The sequence below is a fragment of the Dermacentor variabilis genome, chromosome 11, assembly GCF_050947875.1.
Source record: "Dermacentor variabilis isolate Ectoservices chromosome 11, ASM5094787v1, whole genome shotgun sequence".
Classification (NCBI taxonomy): Eukaryota; Metazoa; Arthropoda; class Arachnida; order Ixodida; family Ixodidae; genus Dermacentor; species Dermacentor variabilis.
In genome coordinates, this window is record NC_134578.1 from 104,056,340 (window position 1) to 104,075,084 (window position 18,745).

The 18,745-nt window shown below is 44.5% G+C and overlaps 1 protein-coding gene across 1 annotated transcript; it reads left to right on the plus strand.

Moving 5' to 3' along the window:
- Positions 1–9,460: 9,460 nt before the first annotated feature.
- LOC142563411 (BEN domain-containing protein 5-like) lies at positions 9,461–18,363 on the plus strand. Its single transcript, XM_075673965.1, has 9 exons — positions 9,461–9,984; positions 11,173–11,273; positions 11,857–12,121; positions 13,224–13,285; positions 13,994–14,029; positions 16,771–16,818; positions 17,164–17,217; positions 17,909–17,968; positions 18,055–18,363. Exons 1-9 carry the CDS (start codon positions 9,786–9,788, stop codon positions 18,361–18,363), a joined length of 1,134 nt encoding a protein of 377 aa, XP_075530080.1. The 5' UTR covers positions 9,461–9,785.
- Positions 18,364–18,745: the final 382 nt, after the last annotated feature.

Sequence of the window (18,745 nt, forward strand, 5' to 3'; positions counted from 1 at the left end):
CTGTAAATAAAATTGTTTTTTGAATATTTGATTTTCTGATATGTTTCACAGCCGACAATAGTGCATGGGCCTCAGCCGTAAATATGCTTGTTTCAGGGTGCAGTACACCGGATTCCGAGAAGGATGGCCCAATGGCTGCGTAGGACGCCCCGGCATGCGACTTAGAAGCGTCTGTATAAAACTCTGTGCACGAGTACTTGTACTGGAGCTCCAAGAAGTGCATTTTGATATGTGTCTCTGACGCATTTTTAGTGACCTGTACAAAGGATGTGTCACACTCTATCAGCTGCCACTCCCAGGGTGGTACTATCTTAGCTGGAGGCATTAGGCGTTGGTCGAGAACTGGGACATCCATTTCCGTGCTAAGTTCTCTTGCACGCAGTGAGAAAGGAAGTCTCATAGAGGGTCTGTTATGAAAAAGTGTTTCACATGTCAAGTCGTTAACGGTTGTGAAACACGGATGTTCCTTATTAGAGCGCACTTTGAGAAAATAGTTGAAGCTGATGTAAGTTCTCCGAAAATGGAGTGACCACTCATCGGACTCAACATACAAACTTTCAACAGGGCTTGTTCTAAATGCGCCAGTGGCCAGACGGATTCCCAGATGGTGAACGGGGCCTAACATCTTAAGTGCGCTCGGTGCGGCAGAGTGATATACTGCGGCTCCATAGTCTATTCGCGACCGAACTAGGCTCCTGTAAAGATTTAACAGGCACTTCCTGTCGCTACCCCATGTTGTGTGGGATAGGATTTTAAGTAGGTTCATTGTTTTTAGACATTTTTCTTTAAGATGTTTTATGTGAGGAATGAATGTGAGCCTAGAGTCAAGAATAACACCAAGGAATTTGTGTTCTTTGCTGACAGGAATTTGGTGTCCGCCCAGTTCTACACAAGGATCTGGGACCAGGCCTCTCTTTCTTGTGAAGAGAACACAAGAACTTTTGTGGGGGTTGACCTTAAATCCGTTTTCGTCTGCCCACTTGGAAACCTTGTTCAAGCCCTGCTGTACCTGTCTTTCGCATACTGTGAGGTTGCAGGATTTGAAGCCTATTTGTATATCATCTACGTATACGGAATAAAAAATGGCAGGTGGTAGTGAAGCACGTAGCGTGTTCATCTTGACGATAAAGAGAGTGCAGCTGAGCATGCCTCCCTGGAGTACACCAGTTTCCTGCGTAAAGGGACGTGAGAGTTCATTGCCGACTTTTACTCGGAAGGTACGATTTGACAAATAGCTTTCAATTGTGTTCAGCATATTTCCACGGATGCCAATTTCCGACAGGTCTCGCAAGATCCCGTAACGCCATGCCGTGTCATATGCCTTCTCCATATCGAGGAATATCGATAGAAAAAACTGTTTATGTATAAAGGCATCGCGGATATTTCCTTCCATGCGCACAAGGTGATCGGTTGTGGACCGCCCTTCTCGGAATCCACACTGATAAGGATCGAGTATATTGTTGAGCTCAAGGAAATGTATAAGTCTGCGATTTATCATTTTTTCAAAAAGCTTACACAGACAATTAGTTAGAGCTATCGGACGGTAACTAGCCGCCAAGGAAGGGTCCTTTCCCTGCTTTAGGACAGGAACCACAATCGCTTCTTTCCATGTGGATGGGAGGTATCCCGAAGCCCAAATAGTATTGTATAGTGTAAGAAGTGTAACTTGTGCGTCAGTATGTAGGTGTCTGATCATGTCATACATGACTCTGTCTGGTCCCGGTGCAGTGCTTTTACATGTGTTCAAGGCAGCTCTCAACTCGGCAATACCGAAAGGCCGGTTATACGGTTCATTCTGCCTGGATTTTCGTATGATTGGCTTACGTTCTATTCTTTCTTTATGTTTAAGAAAGGACTGGGAATAATTGATTGAGCTTGACACACGCTCAAAGTGCTCCCCGAGTGAATCTGCCTGGTCATGCAGGGTTTCGCCTTGTGTGTTTACTAAAGGGAGGGAGTATGTTTGTCGCCCTCTTATTCTACTAACCCTGTTCCAGACCTTGGCCTCATCTGTATACGAGTTGATACCTGTTAAAAAGTTCTGCCAGCTCTCTCTTCTGGCCTGTCGGCGGGTTCGCCTGCCTTGGGATATTGCTTTTTTAAAATTGATAAGATTCTCCGCAGTGGGGGAGGCGCGTAGCAACCCCCACGCTTTATTTTGTTTCTTACGAGCGATCCTACAATCGTCGTTCCACCAGGGGACACGCCCTTTGCCTGCCAATCCATTTACTTGTGATATACATTTAGTTGCGGCATCTATGATGAAGGCTGTAAAGTACGCCACAGCTGCATCGATTTCTAAAGAAGACATATCAGCCAGCGAGATGTTAGTAAGAGTTCGAAATTTCTCCCAGTCAGCTGTATGTATCTTCCACCTAGGAGCTTGTGGAGGAAATTCATTTTCTTTAGATGTTCTTAGCAGTACGGGGAAGTGATCGCTCCCGTAAGGATTGCTCGTAACTTCCCATTCGAGTTCGGGCAGTATAGACGCGGAGACTATCCTAAGATCTATTGACGAAAAGGTTCTGTTTGCAAGAGAGTAATATGTGGGTTCTTTCTTATTGAGAAGGCACGCTCCAGAAGAAAAAAGGAACTGCTCAACGAGACGACCTCGCGCATCAATACGAGAGTCTCCCCACAAGCTGCTGTGTGCATTGAAATCGCCAAGAACAAGATAAGGTTCTGGCAATTGATCTATCAAGGACTGAAATTCATGTTTGTTTAGTTGGTAATGCGGGGGTACGTAAATCGAACAAATAGTGATGAGTTTGTTCAGTAGGACAACTCGAACCGCTACTGCTTCGAGGGCCGTTCGTAGCTGTAAACATTGACACGCTATGCTTTCTTGAATTACAATGGCAACACCGCCAGATGATGCCATAGCATCATCGCGATCTTTGCGGAAAGTTATGTGCTGTCGAAGAAAATTTGTGTGTTTTGGTTTTAAGTGTGTTTCCTGTAGACACAGCACTTTTTGATTGTGTTTTTGAATGAGCTCTTGCACGTCATCAAGGTTCCTAAGCAGACCTCTGACGTTCCATTGAATAATTTGTGTATCCATATTGAAAGTAAATATGTGCTGTGTGTATGGAAATGGAGGTGATGCTTTAGGTTACAGGGCTCTTTCGAGGCCCTGTAACGGGAGTTCTGCCCTTTCTGGAGCGTTCGAGGGAGCCTCGCCGCTCCTTAGGCGCTTGACGCGCCGTGGGGATAGGTGTAGTGTCCATTGCCTCTTGTGAGGCGCCGAACACGTGCTCTTGTGAGCGAGAAGTTACCAGGGAAGGTCCCGCCTTGGGGGGCAAGACCCCTGTGCCCACCAGCCCGGAGGTCGATGGGTCTCCCTGAGGGATTTGCCTGCGCCGGCTGTTGCAAGCGCTGGAAGAGGCCGGGGAGGTTGGGACAGCCTCGGCTGCGCCCACCTTCGGGGTTGATGGTCCCTTCTGCTCGGGTGGTGGGGCAGCGCTAGCTGCGACCACCATGGCGTAACTGCCGACTCACTGCTTGTGGGTCGGACAGCCGCCGGAGGCCGTTGTGGCGCTGCCCCCTGACGCGCCACATCGGCAAAGCTTTTCCTTGGCGGGTTTGCTACCCGCCTTCGTGGCTCTTTGAACGATATATTCTCTTTTACTTTTATGGTTACAATTTCTTTTTCCTTCTTCCAGGAGGGGCACGACCGCGAGTACGCGGCGTGATCCCCGTCACAGTTCACACAGTGGAGAGAGTTCTTACAAGCTTCAGTGGCGTGTTCAAGGGCACTGCATTTCGCACATGTTTGGCGGCCCCGGCAGCTCTGCGAACTGTGGCCGAAACGCTGGCATTTGAAACATCTTAGGGGATTCGGTACATATGGTCTGACACGGAGCTTGATGTACCCGGCCTCTACAGACTCGGGCAAAATACTTGAACCGAATGTGAGTATTAGGTGCTTGGTCGCAATTTCTTTGCCATCCCGCCTCAGCTTAATTCTCTTGACATTGACAACATTCTGTTCACTGAAGCCGTCCAGGAGCTCAGCCTCTGTCAGCTGGAGCAGATCATCATCCGAGACAACGCCGCGGGTGGTGTTCAGAGTACGGTGTGGAATTACTGTCACGGGAACATCCCCAAATGACACTAAACTGGGCAATTTTTCATATTGTTTCTGATTATGAAGTTCTAAAAGGAGATCACCACTTCCCATCCTTGTCGCGTTGTAACCTGGTCCAAGGGCCTCAGTTAAAGACTTTGATACTAGAAATGGGGAGATTGCACGCACTTGTGTTTCTGACTTTTCCGAGTGAATCACATGGAATCGTGGGAAGTTGGGTCTTTCACGACCAAAGAACTTGAATACATCTTCGGTGCGCCCTCTTTTGTGAGGGCGATCAAGAAGGGAAGGGAAGGAACTAGCCATAGAATAATGTAATTTTCGGCGATAACGCCAACCACCCACCGTGGAGCCCTACAAGGGGACGTTACAAGGACTGTAAAAAACAGGTCCTGCAAACGCCAGCTGTACGTTATCACTATAACCAAATATGAGGTAACCTAGGTTGGTTATTCACACAAGGTTAGCCCTTGCTGCCTGGAAAAATTGGAAGTAAACGGAAGCTAGGAGAAGACAGGAAAGTGGAAAGCGAGAGAAAGACGAAGGTTGGAGGGAGAGAGAGACAGGAAAAGGCAACTACCGATTTCCCCCGGGTGGGTCAGTCCGGGGGTGCCGTTTACGTGAAGCAGAGGCCAAAGAGGTGTGTTGCCTCCGCCGGGGGGCCTTGAAGGTCCGAACACCCGGCATCGGCTCAACCGCCAGGATCCCCCTTTCCCCGGACACGGCTAAGCCGCGCACGGCTACACGCGGGAGGGTCCAACCCTCGTGTGCTCGGGTACGTGGTGTCACAACACACCAAACGCCTGCTGACGCAGACGCCCCTGCGGGGCCACGTCGACCTTAATACCGGTGTTGGTGCCATCAGCATTGCCGGCTTCAGAAAAGCGCGATTGAATACCGCGCAAGAGAAAAGTACAGTGTACACCACCGATGCGAAACTAACATACAATTTTAAAGGGCCGCGACGAAAAGCGCTTCTGTTGCGACTTCGGAACTCTTGGCCGTCGCGACCGAATGTTTCTGCTGCGACGTCAGAATTGGTGTCGTAACGTCGGAGTCGCTGTCAGGATATAAAGCTGTTGTTCCGACTTCAGAACTCTTGTTGTCGCGACAGAACGTTTCTGTTGCGACTTCATAACTATTGGCCTTCGCGACAGAATGCTTCTGTTGCGACATCAGAATTTCTGTCGTAACGTCAGAAATGTCACTCAATTAAGAAATGTCAAGAACTTCTGTCGTACAACAGAATTTCTGTAGTTGCGACAGGAATTCCTCTTGTCTTCTTCAACTGGGCACTACAGAAGCTTGTCGCATCGCACAATTTCAGTGCACTTCTGTTGTCATCATTGGGTACATGTTGCGACGATAGGTTTCCGTTGTGGAACAGTTCTCTGTAGTACAACAGAAGTTTGTCCATTACTTCAGGAATACTTCTGTTATGACAACTGGGGGCCTGTTGCAATGATAGGTTTCTGTCGTACAACATTTTTCTGTAGTACACCAGAAGTTGGTCGCATTACTTCAGGAACACTTCTGTTGTGACAATTGGGGGCCTGTTGCCACAATAGGTTTCTGTAGTATTTCAACAGCTCTCTGTAGCACTACAGAAGTTTTTCGGGTTACTTCAGGAACATTTCTGTTGGGACAACAGGGTGCCTGTAGTGATGACAAATTTTTCTGTAGTACTACAAAAATCTGTTGTAGAGCTTCAGCTTTCTGTTGTAGCAACAGACATACGACAGACTTTACTTCTGTAGTCACAACAAGAAATGTCTGTTATACATCAGAAAAGTCTGTCGCTCCATCAGGAATCTGTAGTTACTACAGAAAAATCCTGTTGTACAACAGAAATTTCTGTAGTACTGAACACAACCTCTGTTGTCATTTTCAACCGGGCTGTATGATTAGCAGATCGCTGTATTTTAGTATGCTTGATAAAAGACGGATAATGCACATCAGGATGCCACTGTGATGCACATCACTGTTTTCCAGCATAACTAAATCTGTGGTAACTAATGAACACTTCTCTGCTGTAGTCTCTTTTACACTCGATCGCTTTCATGCCATGCATGCTCGGTTTTCAAGCCTCAACGAGAACCACACTAGACTCAAGCAGTGGGCAGTTAAGCAGTTTAAGCAAGTCATTACAACTCTGTGCACTTGTGAACAAGCCCGGCCAGTGCAGCTTTCACTATTCGAATCTACTGGTCGACATGGTCATGCGCAGCTGTAAAAGACCAAGTTTGCTGACCAAGAACCCTAACTCCAGTATTCAGAAATCCGCCTTAACTTGAAGCCCACGCTTCATTTGGTCACCTGACGCAAACGCGCTCAAAGAAACACTATGATTGACCTTCTTGGGCACGTTCACGCCAGGAGCTGTCTAGATCAAATCAATTAAGCTTCTGAATACGGGCGTTATTCCCTATTGGCCTTCGAGGTCACGTGCTACATTGCATGTCTATGTTTCCGCGCAATCTGTTTTGGATAAATTTAAGGAAAACTATTTCCGGCGCCTGCAGGCCAGATCTGACTTTGGAGTCTTCGGCACTTGATTTTTTGCTCCACCATCCGAGGAGCGTATATATATATGCAGTCCCCAATTGTTTTGCTGCTGTGTCTACTGAGAGAAAGAGAAGTGGTTCTTGTGGGGAAGGAGGAAAGGCTAGCACTATCTTCTGCAACCCATGCTGATCATCCACAACAGTTGCGGTGTTGTTGGTATGTCCTGAGCACCGTGGTTTTACGCACCTGTGGCGTAGCCAGGGATCTTTTTTTTTTTAGTTGGACGACAGGTTGTCATAGGTCGTTCTTATGCAAGAAATCTGGTACACAGAAAATTTAATACGTATCGTACTTACGGTCATGCATTTGGTAAGCATTCCCCCTCCTTCCATTCCACCTCTGCCTGCACGCCCCTTCTAAGCCCGCCCAAATGATAATAAAAATTAACCTGGAAGCCATATGCGCAATATGGAATACGAATCTCAAATACCATATGACTCTTGATACTGTATCTGCACAAAGCATAATTGCAAGGTTTGAGTTATACGTGTTCTTTTTTTTTTCCTTTTGTGCATTAGCTAGTGAAAAGTAGTAAATCCAGCCAACGTTTCAACCGGGCTACTGGAGATGATGCAGATGGTTTTACCAGGCGTCTTTACTAACCTAATATATCAAAAGAACAAAAAGAATAAACTTAAATACCAGAGTGGGCGAGAAAACAAAAATACGGAGATGGGATGAAAGATATCATGAATGCCGACCCAAAATAATTTAGAATATATAACACGACATAATTAAATATAATTTTGGAAATTTGGTAAGGTGGCCTTCTTGGCCTCGTACTAAATTAGTAAAAAAAAAAACGTTATGTTCACGTGAACTTCAGTAACGCTACACTTTGGCATGGCTCCTTATAATCCTCAACGTTATAGCTTTAACAAATCAAATATAACACCCCTCGGCGGCGCTACTCAGTATAGCAAAACGCAAAACTAAAACGAAACAGAAAAATGGATGGATGCTATGAGGGTCCCCTTTGGAACGGGGCGGTGGGTTGCGCCACTAAGCGCTTGCTATTATAGTGCTTAATGTCCTACCTAAGTTAAACAAGAAAAAAGAACACTATTAACTTCTACAACCAAATTTTCTGATCTCCTATTGCGAACTGTGCTTTTGTACGTCTCCGTTTTTGTCGTTTCTATACTTTTCTTCCACCAATCCTCCAATTGTTCCTTATTTAAAGAAAAACGTTGCTAGCGCCATCTACAAAGCATGTTCAACAACCATGTTAGGGCCAAGTCTAGACAACCAGCGCGCATTGTGTGCTACACGTTGATTTTTTAAAGGGACCCTGAAACGCTTTTGACAATTTTCTACAAACGTACTGAGTCGTTAGAGTAGGTCCTTCTGATAATTAATTGACACATCTAAGTGCCCCGCGTAAAGCGTGTAATTTATTATAAGGTTTTAAACATGCACATCGCTGCCGATCGCAGCACACTGTTCGGTGGAATTTTAAGCCGCCCCTACCCATATGACCGAAATCACCCAAACGACGTCAGTGGGGCGAGCTATCCGATTGGCTGACAAGGGCGGGTGATCGATAATTTTTCCAACTTTATGGTAAACAAATGATCTTCGTAATAGTTGGAATGTTAGTTAATTTGTTTTTATGAAAAGCAAGTAACATAAAGAGAATGCACAAGAATAATTTTTCGGTACACTTAAGCACTTCCGGCACACAGCAAGTGTCGTCTGCTTGCGTTACAACGTACTCCATTTTGACGAGAGCTCCGCGGTCAGGGTCGGTCTCAGTCTTTTCGCGAGCACTATGATTCGACTTTGCTACCTTGTGAACTGCAAACGTAGCGACTGGCAATATGTCAAGCTGCGACATCGTGTCCCTCTGCAAGGCAGCGTACGAGCGAACTGGCTGCTGCGCATCGGACTGCTGCTATCCGATCGGCGCCAGGATTTGCGCGTTTGTGGCCGTCACTTTACACCGGAAGATTACTAACGCAATAGCGTTTCGCGAGTCCGGTATTTTAGGGCAAACGCAAGCGGACAGAGTCTGGCCGCTTGACTGTGCCGTAACGGGATGAGCCACGAGATGAGCAGCAGAGCAAATGTGAATGGTCTGCACGGTGCAGCCACCTGGTGGCACAGAGCTCAACCATACAGAGTAGCAGCAACGAACTGTGTGCTGCTGGTGTGTATATTTCGCAGGAGTGTAATCATCAACACGTTGTTTTTATAAATGTTTAAAATGGTTTACACTTGGTTAGAGCAATATTAGCGCTTTGTTTGGCTGGTTAAGCGCTGTGCCAACAAGTGTATAGACCGTGCAGACCGATCAGGCCGCTCACGTACGTCTACGCTAAAGTTCCTTCATCAGCTTGAGTTTATGCCTCCAGTCATTTGCCGAAATGACCAGCTTGCCTGTGGTTACAGGACTACAAGACACGTTCGGCGCTACGACAGAATGCTCGCAACGCACGCTGCTTCGATAGCTCTCGCTTGGGGTCGACCGCCAAGCGGCTAGCGGAGAGGTCTCGCGCGGGCGGGGGCGGGCTCCAAAACAACCGGAAGTGGACGATGTGACGTCGCATCGTGACGCTGAACCAGTGAAGGCGGAGCTTAGCCCCGCTCGCTCGGCGAAAGAGTTGAGGAGGAAAAGCATGGCTAAGGAGGAGGGTAACTTCTAATCGCTTGTAGCTCCATTAATACGTAACGCTTCACTTAAACTGTGGTGCGAATGTTCTACTTAAGCTGTACCCTACGCTTCTACAAAATTTGTCCGAACCGTTTCAGGGGCCCTTTAACTTGTGTGCCTTTGCGATTCCTGCTCGTTCAATTCTATGTGTCTTCTTTAATCTCTGTGCTTCTATAAATTGTATAATTATTCTTTTGTAATACTAACCTCATTCTTTAACTTGTAATAACTGTAATCGTGCATTTTCTTTAATATTCTGCTTTTTTCTCTTTCATTTCTTCATTTATACATTCCATTTCATACTATTCCATACTAATTTCATACTATTCATATATACTATTGTGCTGCTATTCATACTACTCATATATTTTTCATACTATTCCATACTAATTGTAATCGTGCATTTTCTTTAATACTCTGCTTTTTTCTCTTTCATTTCTTCATTTATATATTCCATTTCATCTTTGTGTCTCGTTGGCCATGACTGTGCCGACACACGCTTATGTTCGCTACCATGACGGCGCGAGCGCACTGGTCGCGGTTGGGCTGATCCGCGAGTTTTCACCACAATCGGTGAGCGACGTGGCGAAAAACAAACTGGTGTACTGGGCGGCACCAGGCCTGGAAGGTGAAGAAGCGGCCGAGAATTATTACCCGGCCGACGTGGTGTTGCTTGGTGGTGAGTAACATTCACGCACATTTGCCGAAAGCTAATCTTGAAGCTTAATGTTGCCGCACATCACTGATAGCCGTGTCACACGACCACGTTTGATCGCGATGAAGCCCGATCCGGGTCGAAATTCATGACTGCGATTGGCACACTCGCCCAGCTTGCGCAGAAATGCAAATCACGACCGGGAAATTCGATCCGGATCGGTCTTGATCGCGATAAAAACTGCGCCGTGTGACACCCTGTATAAGATTTGCCCACCCGTACTGTTCTGCGATTAATTACCTTGACACTGTAAAGTAATACTTGGAAATTAAGTTTCGGTATAGAACCGGTAAGAAAAAAAAATAAAAAAAGCCTTTTCGGTATGCTCCGGTCCAGCATAAAAAATAACTCCTATGTCTATTTATTCGTCTTTAAGCAGCTGAAGCAAGGTGTGAGCAGGCTAGTTGGTATTCCATAATGTTATAACCAGCGTGATAGTGGACTCGGAGCACAAAAGTGACAAGGACAAGCGCTGACTTCCAACTGGGGTTTACTGCAAATAAGCATGAAATGCATATGACAATATAACACACCATTGTAGCAGCAGTTATTGCATAAGTCAACTGCATAGGTAAACCTTCCATAGTGCTTACGGATAAATTGGGAGCCGCCTTAGGCCTTGGTGTGTTCTTGTTGATTTGTGGTGGGCTTGATTACTTGCACAACTGTGTGGTTGTGATCACGTGCGCGAGGTTATACATTCATGCTTCTTTGCAATAAAGGGCAACTGGAACTCAGTACTTGACCTAGTCGCTTCTTCTTGTGTTCCGTGCCCACTTTCGCGCTGGTCATATCTAAACAGGTGGCCTAACAGCGACGTATACGTGATTGTTTCGTGAGGCTCGCTATCGTTTCGACAGAAGAATCGCGATGGGCTTGTCATCATGTGGTCGGTATGCAAATGAGCATGGAGTAATTTTTTATATCATAAAGCAGGGTGTTTTACCTGATTGCACTTATATGGTTCTATATTAGTTATAGAATTATTGTGTATATATATATGCATAGGGAGAGAGAGTGTGTGAAGCTGCATGAATAAAAGCCTTAATCTGGTTATGTGGGTGAGAAACTGTGTGGTGTCGCTGCATAATGTCCCCTTATACTGTTCTTTTATTCACACGAAAGACGACTAAACAAATTTTGTTCATACAGTGTCCAAGAGGGATCTCATCTCCTCGATGACAAGAAAAAGGATGGCCGTGCCACACACGGAATTCGACTGCCCACCCAGCCTCCTGGTCAAGTCAGCTGTGGTAAGTCGATAATGACGCTTCTTGATGAGGTGCTATGGAATTATGAATGAGGGCCATTGTGGTCCTGCACACAGCATTTCATTATCCCTTACACACAGCATGTGTTGTATTACATGCTATGGTAATGTTTTAAAATAAGAAAAAGAAAATTATGTATATAGCACAGTTAAGCAAGAATGACCCACTGTGGTAGCTTAGTGGCTTTAGCATTGTGCTGCTAAGCACGAGGTTGTGAGATGAAATCATGACATAGTGGCTGTATGTTGATGGGGGTGAAATGCAAAAACGCCTGTCTAAGGTGCATTGGGCACACATTACAGAACTTCAGGTGGTCAAAATCTGACTCCGTTAATCCACACTATTGCAGGTCTGATAATCAGGTCGTGGTTTAGCTGTGTAAGACTCCATAATCAGTTTCTTTAAAGGACGAATGGGCACGTGACTTCACAAGGGTCAAATGCGCCTCATCCTTTAATCCAGCTTCATAATGTGACGTCATTTGAAAATTCAGCAGATGTTGTAGTAGGGAGAATCTGTCATGATTGCACTAATTGGTATTGACTGTGCTTTTTATATACAACAGGATCCCAAGCTTGCTCGGCAGGTGACTAAGGAGAAGCTTCAGCTCTCAAAAAGCACCAAACAAAGAGAAATCTTGCAGAAGAAAAGGAAGCGGGGCAGCAGCCATTTTTCGGAAAGTGACGACGAAGTTGTGGAAAAAAGTCTCCTGAAGAAGGAGCAACGGAAAAACAAACAGCTTGAGGAAAAAAACAGAGTGCTCTTTGAAAGACTTAAGAAAGAAAAAAAGAAGAATGAAGAATTGCAGGCACTCCTGACTACAAAGTTTGGTGCGTTCCTGCTTTCTTTTTGATATGAGCTGTTAAAGGGGACCCTGAAACAGGATAAACACACTAATAACTAGGTGTAAATACTGTGAGCACCTGATTAAATATTAGTTGCATACATATGAAAGGGAGCCTGAAAACTTACACTACAAAGTGCTCTTGCTAAGTCAGTGCATTATTAAGCCCCTGACACCAAGGAAGCACACAGCCACGGATAAATTATTTGGATACCTTTAGTGTTAACGATCATGCACAGCCAGCACCAAAAAACAGAAGCCATAAGCAGTAAGTAAAGTGGCTGAAAGAGTAAACACTTAAGGAAAAAAGGCAAATGATGTGTCTTGACAGCTGCACTTCAACAGGAGTTGTGAATTTTAAGAACCTTCACTGTTAAAGCCGAGAAGTGTGCTAAAGCAATCCAAAGCACTGCAGGAGTAATTGATGCACATGAACAGCAGTTGGAGGTACTTTGTACTACGAAGTTTAATCTTGTATTGCCGTAAGTGATCTTATAGTTGTGCAGTTTTTCGATAAAATATTTTAAAAAATGAGATGCTCTTTCAACCTGTGCCCCTGAGTTGAAATTTTGCTGATCACGTGGTGCTTGCTCGCTATGACATAAGTTATAAAACCTAGTGAACGAGTGTTCACTAGCTGTCGCATCTTGGGCAGCAGTGAGTGCTTCTTTAAACCAAGTTAATTTCTAGATATGTTCGCATTCTGTAAAATAACTACTTAATAGCAGGAGGCCTTTTAATTGATAGCAAAAGGATGCCGAATAGGCCGAGTTGGAATTTGATCATGATAGCAGTGCATGGCCAAATGAAGACTCGGCAAAGAAATTAAGAAAAAATTTTTTCCTTTGTCTTAGTTATGTCATGGAGGCACTTACAAAGTTCGTTGTTGATGAATTGGGTGTATTGGTCATATGCTTCATGTGGATTGCTTTGGTCATCTATTGATTGGGATAAGCACACTTGGTTTAACTTTGCTATATACTGGGAATAGTCACTGCAACGCATCTTGCTTGTGAAACAGTGTCTGAAGTTGTTTGCCCTATTCCAGCTGCTACATGTGATCAGTGTGATTGCTTATACCTTTTTAGATCTGCTGTTGACACACCTCAATGATGCCCGCCCCAAGTTGGCTTGTGTTGATAGTGGAATGGTAAGTAAAAATTTAAAGCACTGTTGTGGCTTAGTTTTTGTTTCTATTGTATTTCTATATATCCAGTTTCGTTTAACTGTTAATCTGAGTTATATACAGTAAACAGCATGAATATTTATTTTATCATCTTTTTAGTGTGCTTATATGGGGCTTAATTTGTATAATTCCAAGCAGATTTCGAGGTTTGCTTATCTTTGTCCTAAACGATGCCTGTACATACACTTCCTGCAGGTTTACGTTACATGCTATTGTGCATTCAAGTTTGACCATGCCTTGTGCAAGGAAAAATTAACTAGAAAAAGTATAAGGAAGAAAGCATTTACACATTGGCAGTGCTTGTTACACTGAATAAAAATGTCATTGCTCTGTGAGCATGCAGCAAGCCTTCATGTTTAGTGTCCTGCTTTAACAGGGCATTGAAACACTTTCTTAACTTAATAAGAAAATGTTGCTGATCTGTAAATGAGGCTCCTGTGAACATGTGAGCCAAATATTACAGTGCATGCAGCAAGAAATTTACAATCTCATGTCAGGTTCATTTAGTAAAAAGATAACATTCCTTTTTGTCGTTAGGAGGGGGTTTAGTAGTACTTATTTGAATTATTGTCATACTAAGCTTGCATTATTGTGCAGTTCACATAGTACTATCATTGATTAAGCTGCACATTGTGACATGACGACTATGTAGTTTATCACCCTGTTTTCCAGGATTTTGATTATTCAAATAATGATTACATTTTTCTGGTAAGTTGGCAGTGTTTTCTTCATTCACCATTAATTGAGGTGCAATATGAGCTGTCATTGTTAAGCCGGCATCTGCTGCAGCTGATGCCATGATATTACTCTGTTTTCCAGCCTAAAAGTATATTAGACTCCGAGATGATGACTAGCGAGTGTTTTGAGGTGTGTAGCGCGGTTCTTTTGGGCTTTTAAAACCTTTCCTCTTATAGTCTACCTTACTTTACGGCATCTTTTGTCTGTGGCATAGTCATTCTGTTGCTAAATCGTTCCGCTGCTAACAGTCTTACATGCTATACATCAGCAGTGAGTCAGCAGAAAGCCGCAGAGGCATATCAGAGGCATATCTCCAGGCATATCAGCTTCTGCTGACCACAGCATGCCTGCTGCTCAAGCAGCTTTCCTTGCATCTCACACAGTCTTGTGCTTCAGGATGCAACATCTGCCATCAGGAGGGAAAACATTCCATATTTCACACAAAAGTTGACGTGTATTAGTAAACAGGGTATCTACCATGCACAATGTTCAAAAAGTTAAACCTATGTGGATCAAACCAACTGTATGTTAGCAGCAACCTGAAAATTTGTTTGACACCTTATGTGTTCTTATGTTTACCTATTGGTTATTATTATTATTACTTTACATTACCTAACATTGTTAGAGCACCGCTATAAACACTATTTATTTGCAGCACTCTCTCATGCATGGCTCTTTATATCATGTTTAAAACAAAGCCAACAAGATATTTAAAAATGCTTCATATTCCCGTGTGCAATGACGATAGCACTCAAATAAGTTCACTGTGAAAATAATTGCCTTGCCTCTAGTGCACTATCCTGCACAGTGTGTCGCATGTGCACTGGTTCTGAAACGTTGATTGCGTACCAGTGGCTCATGGTGGAAAAAATGAATGCATGACTGAAGGTGGCTATGGCAAGGCAGTAACATGCATAGAAGGATTGGGTAGCTTTTTGGGCAGCTAAATTTTTTAGTAGCTTTCTGCATAGTCACATTGTGTTAGGGGAGAGGGATGGAACAATGCTGCCAAAGTTCTTCTGAACCATTGCAAACGCACATCTGCTGTGCAGGACGGTGTGGAAGACAATTAACTTTCCCCTCTGCTGAGCTCGTTTGAGAGTGCTGTTGTTGCTGTACGTGAGTGTGTTGTTGCAGAGTGCAATTTTGGAATTCCCAAGCTTTCTTTTTAATGGGGAAATCAAAGCTATGCAATAGAGCATGCTGCAAACAATTTGATGTTTTCGTAGGTGCTGTAAACCTAGTATTGACATATCTGCTGTAAGTATAAGAAAATTGATAATCACGTCAAGGTAATTAGAAAGTACACTAGAAGTCTAGGATGCTTTTTAAGGTTGCTGCTAACAACATACAGCAAGTTTCAACAGCATTGAAAGCTCCCCTTTTTGAATCTCGCTGCAAACTGAGACACGTATGTTTCTTCTGCAGTAACTGTGTTTTAGAAGTGGTTATGGTTAATATGCCTTCCTGCAGTGGTGAACTGTAGATAATTTTTTCTTTGCATTTTTAGTAGCTGCTACTCCCTAATGTAGCATACTGTAGGGCACTTGGGGCCAGATTCTGTATTGTGCCCAGCCACTTGGCTGTTAAAGTGTCAAGGGTTCCAGATTCTGTGTGAGTGCAGTAATGGGTTGTGAGTCTCAGTTGTGCCACACATTAATCTCGTGCTGTGGCTATTCTGCTGTCGTCTGTCCTTGCATGTTTCAGGATGTTGTGCCTGCAGCACCAGTTGTAGCCAGCAGTCTCTCAGCACATATAATTTGCATGTGGTCGTGCGGTAGAATGTTACGGTGCATGCACTGTGCACGTGTGCATTAATAGAAAATGTTTGAGTGGACTGTGGATGAATGCTGATGTGCCACTGTGACATGCTGTGGCTATCCTGATGACGTCTCTCCTTGCACATTCTAGGATGTGAGGCCTGCAGCGCCAGCTGCAGCCAGCAGGGACTCGACAGAGGTGATTTGCATGTTTTCGTGGAGTGAAATGTTATGGTGCACTGTGCACGTGTGCATTAATAGAAAATGTTTGAGTGGACTGTGGATGAATGCTGATGTGCCACTGCGACATGCTGTGGCTATCCTGATGACATCTCTCCTTGCACATTCTAGGATGTGAGGCCTGCAGCGCCAGCTGCAGCCAGCAGGGCCTCGGCAGAGGTGATTTGCATGTGTTCGTGGAGTGAAATGTTATGGTGCACTGTGCACGTGTGCATTAATATAAAATGTTTGAGTGGACTGTGGATGAATGCTGATGTGCCACTGTGACATGCTGTGGCTATCCTGATGACGTCTCTCCTTGCACGTTCTAGGATGTGAGGCCTGCAGCGCCAGCTGCAGCCAGCAGGGACTTGGCAGAGGTGATTGGCACGTTTTCGTGGAGTTAAATGTTATGGTGCACTGTGCACGTGTGCATTAATAGAAAATGTTTGAGTGGACTGTGGATGAATGCTGATGTGCCACTGTGACATGCTGTGGCTATCCTGATGACGTCTCTCCTTGCACGTTCTAGGATGTGAGGCCTGCAGCGCCAGCTGCAGCCAGCAGGGCCTCGGCAGAGGTGATTTGCATGTGTTCGTGGAGTGAAATGTTATGGTGCACTGTGCACGTGTGCATTAATATAAAATGTTTGAGTGGACTGTGGATGAATGCTGATGTGCCACTGTGACATGCTGTGGCTATCCTGATGACGTCTCTCCTTGCACGTTCTAGGATGTGAGGCCTGCAGCGCCAGCTGCAGCCAGCAGGGACTTGGCAGAGGTGATTGGCACGTTTTCGTGGAGTTAAATGTTATGGTGCACTGTGCACGTGTGCATTAATAGAAAATGTTTGAGTGGACTGTGGATGAATGCTGATGTGCCACTGTGACATGCTGTGGCTATCCTGATGACGTCGCTCCTTGCACGTTCTAGGATGTGTGGCCTGCAGTGCCAGCTGCAGCCAGCAGGGCCTCGGCAGAGGTGATTTGCATGTGTTCGTGGAGTGAAATGTTATGGTGCACTGTGCATGTGTGCATTAATAGAAACTTTCCTTGTCCCTTGTTTGAGTAAACTGTGAATTAATGCTGATATATGCCACTCTGACATGCTGCTGATGTCCTTGCAGTTTCAGAATGTTGTGCCTGCAGCACCAGCTGCAATCAGCGCAGCTTTGCCACAGGTATTCTGCATTTCCCTAATTGTAGAGCCAAATGTTAAAGGAATGTTAAAAAACAGTTCGCAGGGCTAGAATACGTTTTCTAAACTATATGCATATCTTTGACGAAAAGATACTAAGTATTCTTTGAGAAAAATGACTATCTTTAATTTTTCCAATTGCATTGCTGGTTACATCTGTGTTTACAACATGATTTATGTGGAATGGAATGGAATTTGTGACAGGTGGGAGTTGTGAGATGAAACTACTGATAATGTTGTACACTACCTTATGTGCCCCAAGATAAAGCCTGTTGGCACTGTGGGATTGATTCACATAAACAAAACAAAATTGTTAGGAACATTCAATATTCAGCATGACTCACTTCTGGTACTATTCAATTTGTATTGGATACAGGAAAAGGTACTACTCGCACATCCCTATCACAAACAGCTGCTGGCACACCTCTAGATTCCAATCTATTAAACATTTTTTGGGGGGCCCTAGATAGGATGCCAAAAATGTTTAATAAACGTCCCCAAAATGCCCAAGAAGGAAGTTCTATTATTTTATACTTTTTGCTTATTGCTGAATTTTGCACCTGTGTCTTAATTTTACTGGTTGTCTTTTGTGTTGTGTTGCTTGCTTCTGCCTTAGATATATGATTATAGGAAAGTATTTGGACACCACACTTTCATTTGTCTTGAATGTGCAGCAACAAGGGGGGGATGTCCCGTGGCACCTGCCACCTTTCTTTGAGGATGACAATGGCCAGGTAATTCAGAGACACTACTGTTTTAGTTCTTTTGCAATCTTATGCCCTTGGTATTTAGTTTTTTCTCAATGTTAATTATTGCACAGGTCCACATTGGACACGGCATTGTCATACCGTCGGACAAGTGGGCAGCACTGATGTGTGTGCCGCGGGACTCCCTCTTTTGCAAAGAGGGAGCCCGCTGCTTGTGGACAGCGGCCGAATTGAAAGAACGCAGTGTCAAGGGCCAAATATGCCGAAGGTTCGTGAACAACCCCGACACCACTGCCAAAAAGCCAATGACGCCAAAAAAACTGCTGGCCTTAAACAGTAAGTGCCGCTTGCAAGTTGTTCTTACATACGGTACTATAGTATCAGTGCTGACACTCACACCGAATATGTTTTCTTTCCTCTAACAGACGCATTTTCCCACTTCGTGGATCGGCATCCTGAAAACAAGGACCCGGGTGAAAGAAAAAAAAAACTTAATTACTTCATTGGAGAAATGCTCCAAGACATGAGAAAAAAATAGGTAATTTATTCACTTATGAGACGATTGCTCAGTTCAGAGAGGGAAGAAGAATATGCAAACTATTATAAGGTGTAGAGGCAGTAAAGTGGCCTAGTTGGTATGTATTCGTTGTGGCTAAACAGTGTAAGGAAATGCAGCACCGTGTCTTGTCCGTTTTCTCGGTATGTGTTTACTTTCATTGTTTCGCCAATAAGAATAAGGCCATAAAGAAAATTCACATGGTCTCTTATGTTATCCCTAAGACTTAAAGGCAAAGACCCAAGTGC

What these genes read in the sequence shown, in the direction of transcription:
- LOC142563411 (XM_075673965.1), top strand. Translation starts at nt 9,786, where the DNA reads ATGACTGTGCCGACACACGCTTATGTTCGCTACCATGACGGCGCGAGC. An exon ending in CCAGCAGGGACTTGGCAGAG is followed by an intron (nt 16,819 to 17,163) that starts GTGATTGGCACG and finishes ATGTCCTTGCAG; the next exon opens with TTTCAGAATGTTGTGCCTGC. An exon ending in TTGAGGATGACAATGGCCAG is followed by an intron (nt 17,969 to 18,054) that starts GTAATTCAGAGA and finishes ATTATTGCACAG; the next exon opens with GTCCACATTGGACACGGCAT.